This window comes from Condylura cristata, unplaced genomic scaffold, assembly GCF_000260355.1.
Source record: "Condylura cristata isolate star-nosed mole 26May11 unplaced genomic scaffold, ConCri1.0 scaffold00001, whole genome shotgun sequence".
In the NCBI taxonomy this organism is placed as follows: Eukaryota; Metazoa; Chordata; class Mammalia; order Eulipotyphla; family Talpidae; genus Condylura; species Condylura cristata.
Window position 1 is genome coordinate 57,026,175 of NW_004567102.1, and position 9,201 is coordinate 57,035,375.

At 35.9% G+C, this 9,201-nt stretch overlaps 1 protein-coding gene across 1 annotated transcript in view; it reads left to right on the forward strand.

The window, feature by feature from the left end:
- The first annotated feature begins 2,984 nt into the window (after positions 1 to 2,984).
- The window catches only part of LOC101636878 (amine sulfotransferase-like), a 15,889-nt gene continuing 9,672 nt past the window's right edge, over positions 2,985 to 9,201 (forward strand). The window contains exons 1-4 of the mRNA XM_004674095.1: positions 2,985 to 3,126; positions 3,620 to 3,828; positions 6,502 to 6,628; positions 7,452 to 7,546. Coding sequence (XP_004674152.1) covers positions 2,985 to 3,126; positions 3,620 to 3,828; positions 6,502 to 6,628; positions 7,452 to 7,546 — 573 coding nt within the window. The remainder of the gene's footprint in view (positions 3,127 to 3,619; positions 3,829 to 6,501; positions 6,629 to 7,451; positions 7,547 to 9,201) is intronic.

Consider the following 9,201-nt stretch of genomic DNA (forward strand, 5'->3'; position numbering starts at 1 on the left):
AACCATCCATTTATCAATTGAGTAAGCCCCATTGGTCTGGAGATATGATACTTGGCGAGAAAGGAAGAATGAAAGATACAGGCATCTTGCTGAAGTATGGCCTGGAAAGGCCAGGAGACCCAGAAACGGCAATCTTACTAAATGCATTTGTGGGCTCCTTTGGCCACTACAGCTGTGGTATTGAGTATTGCTTGTTCGGTGCTGTCCTGCAGCATTTAGGCAGGACCAAGGAACATCTTCGTTGTATACATTGCTGTGTTTGTGAATTGGATCCTGGCCTATAATTTGGCTGCCACATGTCCACAGTGGCAGGAAGACCTCATCTTAGACATGGGGACTTGTATTCAGCTGCTCCTCAGTGGCAGGAAGACAACATCATTATAACAGTCTTTGTGCAGGACCGGACAGTACTGGACACGGCTTCGGATAAAGTGGACAGCCATTATTAGTCAGTAACCTTTGTATTTCCTGGCTTGTTAAATAAATTCCTTTGTTGGTTTTTTCTTTTTAAAGATGTATTTATTTATGCATACAGAACTGAGGTACAGGCCAGAGGTACAGGGGATGAGACACCAGAGACAGAGTGGGGAGCAGAACAGGCAGATGTACTGAAATACACTGCTAAGGGGAGCAGCAGGCGAAGAACTCAAGCAGTAACTGATGAAGTATTTGGGCAGAAAGCCTGAGCCAGTGTATTGTCCCATATGACCCTGCGTCATCTTACAAATCAAAGGATGTCTTTAAAGTTATCACGTTGGTTTTTAATACCTTTAGTGAATGCATAAGTGTGTTTAGATCAGAATTAGTTCATAGCCAACAAGGAAAAGTAATTGACTTGCTCTTAGTGTTTTATGGATAATATTAAAGAACCAGGCCTTACGTGGAGTCATTTGTATTAAGCCTAAAGTCAGAAATGGCAGTTTAAAGATGAAAGTATTTGAGGTCAATATTTAAGCAGATGAAATAGTAATCTCTAGCAAATATTAAACACTCAGACTTGTGGTAACTTGAAACTTTAGAACCAGTTTAAATTTAACAGTGAGTTTAATAAAAGGATTACTTCAAGCAATTCCAGATTGAATGAATTGGAGGATTCTACCCATAAAAGAAACTGCAACAGCTATTGGTAATTCCTTTTTGAATTTGGTCCATAGATTATTTTGTTTTCATTTGCCTTTATTTAAATATTTTAACAAATGTCTTTATCAAATTAAGGATTTACTAATTTTAGTGGTGAGAACTCATTGGTATCTAGAACATTCTAACTAAAATTATTAAACATTTAGAATTATCATTGGCTACTTATTTCAAGAGAACTAAAGAATGGAATGTCTATCAGAAAAGTATGTGCTATATGACCTAGAAAAAAAATGTGAAGAATGAGTCTTAAAAATTATGACAGGTAATTTGTGAGCCTTCCAATCAAAAAGAGTGAGGGTATAACAGTATTTAAAATATCCTATAATCTAGAAAGGAGGAAATTATGGTGGAATAGCAATGCTGGTACATCAAGTAAATAAATGTGTGAGTTTTGTGTTCCCAGGTGAAAGATGTATAGAGAATAGACATTTTTTGAAAGCCTAAGAAAATAGTTATTTTTGGAATGGAATAATGTAAGTAATTTGAAAGCTAAAAGGTTTAGGATGTTTGAGAGGAATCAGAAAAATGAAACTTTCTCTCATCAAATGTCTAAGTTAATTGTTTTTCTAAAAATTAAGATTTAATATCAGTAGTATACTTACATTAAAACCAAACTTGAATTTTCTTTGATCTGCTAACAGGGACAAAAGTATTCTTAATCTGGTCAATTTAGTGGATTATCTAAGAAAATTCTGATGCATTAAGACTTCTGGTTAGCCAGAAAAAAAAATTTTTGTCCTCTCAGCATTGCCGAGTTTTGTCAGAGCAATATCTGAATACCCTGCCACGTTTGCAGTCCCTTATTTTCTTTTTCCTCCCTCTATCCCAAAATATACTTTTTAGCATTTTCTCTGGGGCTATCTATCCTCACCAGCAACTGCATCCATAGGGAGCCTTTTGATTTCTGTCACAGGCTGCAATTCTAGCATAAGGTATTTTCTACTCCTACTAATAAAATCCAAACAATGATATACCTCTATCAGTCAGGTGAGTTTAATGTTTTTTTATAAAGGGATTAAATGCTTTTTCTTAGAGCACACATTAATTCTTAAGAATTTTTAACTGAGACCTTCCTGGTGGCACAGCAGGTTAAAGCACAGCACTAAGAAGATAAAGCCACTTCCGCATGAGTTCCATCCCTGCCTGCCCCGGAAGTGACCACATGGCGCGGCAGACCTCTCCTGACCCGCCCGCTGCTCTCCTCAGCAGTGTACTTCATCCATCTGCCTCTTCTGCTCCCCACTCTGTCTCTGGTGATTCTTCTCACTGCCCCTGCACCTCTGGCCTGTACCCCAGTTCTATGTGCACAACTAAATAAATCTTAGAAAAAAAAAAAAGAATTCTTAACTGAAACATAGTTTTAACCCAGTGTTTTAGAGCAGGAATTTGTTTATCAATTCTCCTTTTAAAATTGCTTTTTCAGGCAGAACTTATAAAAAAATACTTGCTTGATCAAATGTTTTGACAGACATATTTAGGTTTGCTTGCTTCTTATTTATTTTTACTGTCTATTTGGATTTCTTTCGTATTTCTTTTTTTATAAACTTAACTACCTCATTTACTTGTTTTGAGTCATGATAAATCATCCCTTAAGGGATTTTTAAGGAAAATCATTTTAACTTCCTAGTATCTTAGTTTCCTCATCATAAGATTAATGATAACAATAATACCTCTAGCACACTGGGTTTTAGTGAAGATTTAATTGCTGCCAGGTTATTTATATAGGAAATGGACAGGTCAGTGGTGCTTGGTACATGTTGAAAACTCAGTAACTGCCAATCATTATTCTAAAAAAACAAATATCTAAAAAATATTTTTCTGTTTTTAATTGTAGGTATATAATTATGGACAATACAGAAGACTATATATTTAAATTTCAAGGTTATAATTTTCAACGGTCTTTACTTAATCTTGAACTAATAAATAACCTAGATGATTTTGAAATTAGAGATGATGATGTCTTCATTGTTACATATCCAAAATCTGGTGAGTCTGGAGACTGAGGATCTGTTATTTTCCTTCATTCTGGTTTGGTGACACATGTGCACAAATCCCTTTGCCAGACAGTGTCATGTACTGTGTGTATCCACATTGTGTGGGAGACCTTAGCTTCTATATGAGAAAAACAGAGTTAAAGGGCTTGAGCTATTAATTTGTTAATCTGACTAAAGACGAAAATCTAACTAAGGAAAACACAGAAAACTATAAATAGGAAAATTGTACAAAGCACAGGAATAAAAGAAGGTGCTGAAAATTAATGTGAATTACTATTATAGGATATGAACAATCACATCTCTTCAGAGAGAAGAACAAACTAAGAGATCTAATTTTCTTTTTAATTTACAGGACAGTTGTGCAAATTCAGTGGGCTAGATGGTTAAAAAAATTAAAACACCATTTTTGAGAATAATGTCATTACTATGGATATATATCAATTAAAATTAATTCAGGGTTCATATGTGATTATTTGTTTTTACAGGTACCATCTGGACTCAGCACATATTAACCTTGATTTATTTTGAGAAATATCGCAATAGAACAGAAAATATGACTGTAAATTATAGAACCCCCTACTTTGAATACAAAAAAACGAAAATAGACTTTCTCAACAGACCTTCCCCTCGGCTTTTTTGTTCCCACCTGCCTTATTATTTAGTACCAAAAGGTCTCAAGAGCAAAAAAGCTAAAGTAAGTATAGAAATAACTCATGGACTTTTTGTATAAACAAAAGTACCTTTTGATTATTGTTCTATATTCTATTCACACAAATTAATTCAAGTGTGATTATTATATATTTATGATATAATAATATGGAATTGTAACTATAACCATAAAATGTGTCACTGCTTGTATTGTTTGCAGTTCGATTATAAAATATGTAGCCTAAATTCTTTGAGGTGCATAAAATCCTGTTGCAATGTTCAATAAGATTTTTTTATGTATTTTTTTTTAAAGATTTATTTATTTGTGCATACAGAACTGGGGTACAGGCCAGAGGCTCAGGGGCGGTGAGAGGCTTCACCAGAGACAGAGTGGGGAACAGAACAGGCAGATCGACGAAGTACACTGCTGAGGGGAGCAGCGGGCGGGTCAGGAGAGGTCTGCCACACCATGTGGTCACCTCCCGGGCAGGCGGGAATTGAACTCATGCGGAAGCAGCTTTAGATTCTCAGTGCTGTGCTTTAACCCGCTGCGCCACCAGGGAGGGCCTATGTATTTTTTTTTAAGATTTATTTATTTTGCATACAGAACTGGGGTACAGGCCAGAGGTACAGGGGTGGTGAAAGGACAAACCAGAGACAGAGTGGGGAGCAGAACAGCCAGACTGACGAAGTACACTGCTGAGGGGAGCAGTGGGAGGGCCAGGAGAGGTCTGCCGCAGGCCATGTGGGTCACCTCCAGGGCAGGTGGGAATCGAACTCATGTGGAAGTGGCTTTAGCTTCTCAGTGCTGTGCTTGAACCTGCTGAGCCACCAGGGAGGGCCACGACTATGCATTTTTTAAGTTGTATTGATAAAGGTAGGTTGCAGCAAATGTATAAATCATATTACATAAGTATTGTTATAATTCTTTGTGCTTTTTTTCTTTTACTGAGTTTTCATAGCAGTGGATTTTTTCAGTGATTTTTTGATAATCCCTTCATGCATTCAATAGCCTAGCAACTTAAAGTTTTTTTTTCTTTTATTAAAACCAATTTTTTAATGTATACAAGAACTGGGGTATAGGTCAGAGGTGCAGAGGCAGTGAAAGTATTCACCTGAGACAGAGTGAAAATAGAACAGGCAAACTGACTGAAATACACTGCTAAGGGGAGCAGGGGTGAGGCAGGAGAGGTCTTCTGGACTATGTGGGTCACATCCCCGTCCCTGGAAAGAACTATGCTGTAGTGACTGCAGACAGCTTCATACTGCTGCAATTTAACCCCTTGCACCACAGGGAGGCCTGCAACTTACAATCTTAAAAAACATATAGAGTGCTCTCCCTGTTGGCCATAGTGGGTTAAAGCACAGCACTGCAAGCGAGCTGCCGCTGCTTCAGTCGAGTTCAATCCCTGGCCCCGGAGGTGACCCACATTGCGCAGCAGACCTCTCCTGACCTGCTTTTCTGCTTCCATGTTCACCAGTGATTAGAATTATCAGTCTTCACTTAGTTTTTTCTATGACAAAGTATGATTTCTCATATTTTCTCCCATTAATGTTTCCTTTCAGACTTTCATTTTTATCAATCTGGTAATTAGAAAATGGTATTTCAAATGGATCTTAATTTACACTGCCTTAATCACTAATTACTAAGCACATTTTGAAACTTATATTGACAATAATTATTTCTTACTGAATAAAATTACTATTTCTCTTGTCCAGATTCTTATTTGATTATCTTTTTCTTATTGATATTTCATTACCTGTAATGTCTGTTACTTCTCTCACTTTTTTTTTATTGCAATTTGAGGTATATTTTGATTATCAATACACTTAATTCAATGTAATGAGGTTTTATTTTATTAAAATTCTATCTTATTTAGGAATTCCTTCTGATCATCAAGGCCAAAACTATATTCTTTATATTTTGAATGTCAAAGTTTTCCTTTCATAGTTAAATCCTTAATCCATTTATATATTTTTTGGTTTTATGTCAGGCAGATATTTTGCTTGTGTATGTAAAATAATATGTACCAAAATCAAATCTAGATGTATTTTTCCTTATTCAATATTCCCAGTTTTCCTTGAATATATTTTTAACATCAGCTAATGCACTAAGGATGATAATTAAAACTGTCTATATGGGCTCTCCCTGGTGGCGCAATGGATTAAAGCACTGTATCATGAAGTTCTCTGAAGCCACTGCAGCATGAGTTCAATCCCTGGCCAGGGAGCTGACCCACATGGTGTGGTAGACCTCTTCTGACCCAGCTGCTCTCCTCAGCAGTGTACTTTGTCAACATGCCCCTGTTCTCCTTACCACCCTGTCTCTGGTGAATTGTTTCACCCACCACACCTTTGGCATGTATCGCAGTTCTGTAAGCATAAATAAACAAATCTTTTTAAAAAACCCTGTTATATATGGAAGGTAATTTCCAGTATCAATCACTTTACAGGTAAATAAATTCAGAATTTTCCCTTTATCTTTGCATTTGGGAAATGTCATGTTATTAAATTAATGCATTACAACAGATTATGTACTGGCAAAAAATTGGTACTGCTAAATTTCCATTGCTAGTATACTATATGAGTAGAAAGTATAAAGCAGACTGAGTGGAATCTTTTATGATACATTCATATAATGCAATATTATATAGTGTTAAAAAGCCTGAATATATATAAAATGAAGAATTGCTAAAGTTATTTCATTTTTTTTCTGCAGATTATATATATCTACAGAAACCCGAAAGATGTTTTGATCTCATATTATCATTTTTCAAATTTTTTTTCTGGATTTGAACCCTCACAAAGCATAGAATGTTTCATAGAAAGATTCCTGGATGGAAAAGGTAACTGTGAATTTGTTTATTTGGCAATAAGTTTTTGAAATAATTAACTATTAAGCTACAAGTCTTTATTTAGGAAACATTTTGGACAATTGAGAAGGAATGATAAAAGGCAAAATGCATATGTAATTCTTGTTAGTGTAATGTATCACCCTTGGCCTTTTGATTTTTACCAGGACTGGTTGGTCATGTCTACGTTGCAAAGACATATTGTTTTGGACACGCTGTGGCATATCGTAGCAGAATATCAGAATCAATCTATTCAAAACATTGAGATCCCAAAGCAGGTCCCTATGTTCCAGAAAAGCAGATATCCATGGAGGGCTTTGATTTATCTTCTGGGCAAGCTGTGAGGGTAGCTACCACAGAGAAGGTTACATTTTAATTCCACAGATATTCTAGGTTTCACATTACTAAGGTGATTATATTTCAGTTTTAGCCTGTAATTTTTAAAGCTTTATTTTACAGTGCTCTTTATATGTGTGAGCTCTTGTATTAAAATAAAATATAAAGAAAAATAGACAATAAAGGCAGAAATGAAGACATGCTTTAATGTAGAAGAGGTACAGGAATGTACTTAACTGAGAGAAATGGCAAAATTAGATTTGGGGGCTTACTTTGCATTACCACAATCTGACAGACACAGAGACATTTCAAAACAGGCTTGTATTGAATCATGAAATAGTTCCCTCAGAACGCCATTTTAAAAAGGCAGCACAGATGTGTATTGGAGGCGACTTTTCCAGGAGAGAAAAGAAAGAGTACAGATTGTCTTATATAAGTGGAACATATTTACCTTGTTATTAATCTCTTCCCAAACCCCCAGTGGTAGGAAGTCTTTGGTTCGACCACATCAGAGGCTGGTATGAGCACAGACATGATTTCAATATTCTCTTCGTGATGTATGAGGAGATGAAAAAGGTAAGAGAAGAAGCTTTGTTCCATGCACCATTACTTTGAAACCTTTTCTTATCTTGCTTCAGTTATCCACAATCTCCTATTTGGTTTCATATTAATTACTTCTCAGACTTCCTGTTGGGTTCTAATTTTCTGCCCATCCCTTATTCACTGTTTTTCCCTAGGAATCTTATGTCATTGCACAGTCATATTTTGTGATTCATCATTATGTAACTCAAATGTCTAGAATAGCTGGAGCTATAAGAGAAAGGGTGATATGGAGCTTGGTGATAAAGCCACTAAGAAAAGAAACTTGTGTGATCTGTAAACTGTGTTCTTCCTGTGTATTAAAGAAAGTCTTGAAACACAGATTTCAGGTGAAATCACATCATTACATGCTCAGGTCCTATGAAAACTGTGTTTAGCAAACTTTATAAACCAGGTAAGACACATTTAGAATTTGGTATTGTTCTACTCTGTGGTATGATGATTTGCAGCATATTATTTATGAAAAATTAGTATCTCATATGTAGGGATTAAAGCATCAGTAAAAGAGAATTGAATCCTGTACCACAGAGCTTAAATCTCAGAGGTATGACAAGCAAGTATATATAATTAGGAACTATTTTAATCACATAAAGGAATTTATCACTGAAAAGAAATTTCTCTTTTCTCAGTGACATTTCTTTCTTTCCTTCTGAATAGGAACAAATGTTTTTTCTTCTTGACAAGTGAAAAGTGTTCTAACTGCTCCCAGACACTCTTAATGTCTCTTTTCTTTGAGTGCCAATTTGCACATGATATATTTGTCTTTATGTTTTCCAAAACCTCCACACATTTATTATGCTAAAATACCTGTAACAAAATTTATAATTTTAACCAGTTTAAAAATACAGTTCTGTGGCTCCAAGCACATAAATACTGCTGTACTTGCATATCGCATCCATCTGTACAAATTTTTTCATCTTACAAAGCAATAACTTTCTATCCCCCAAATTAAATTTTCCCAATTCATAGCACCCACCACTCTATAATATGTTGCTATGATTTTGAATACCACAAAGGCTGATAAGAGTGTAATAGGACATTGGTTTTTTCCATTTTCACGATATTTTTAATTAACATTTTGTTGTCAAGAGTCATCCATGCTGTAGCCTATGTAAAAAACCCTCCTCCCAGCTCTCACCCCCGCCACTTTAAGGCTAAATACTACTCTACAGCAATTAAATGTCACATTTTCCTTCATGACTCATCTGTGGAGATGCCACATAGATCATTTCCACATTTTGGCAAATCGCAAACACTGCTGCTATCAGGGTCAGTACAAAGGTGCCAATGAGTTTTTTGTTGTTGTTGTTTTTATAATAGTTTTTTTTTACATCATTTTGTACATTTTTTTTTATCTCAATTGTAATCTCCGTGGGTTTCCCATCTCTGAGTAGCCCGTGTGCCATCACCATAGTCCCATGCACTTCCCTCTGCCCCACCCCCACCCCGTTTTTGATCCCATTCCCCACTCCACTTCCATAAAATGTTTCTGGTATATGACTGTTCAATATTCTTATTATTTTCTTGCCTGGTCCATTATACCCCTGCTATGAGCGAAACCATCTGGTATTTTTCTTTATCTTTCTGGCTTATCTTACTAAGCATGATCTTTTCCAGCTCCATCCAAGTTG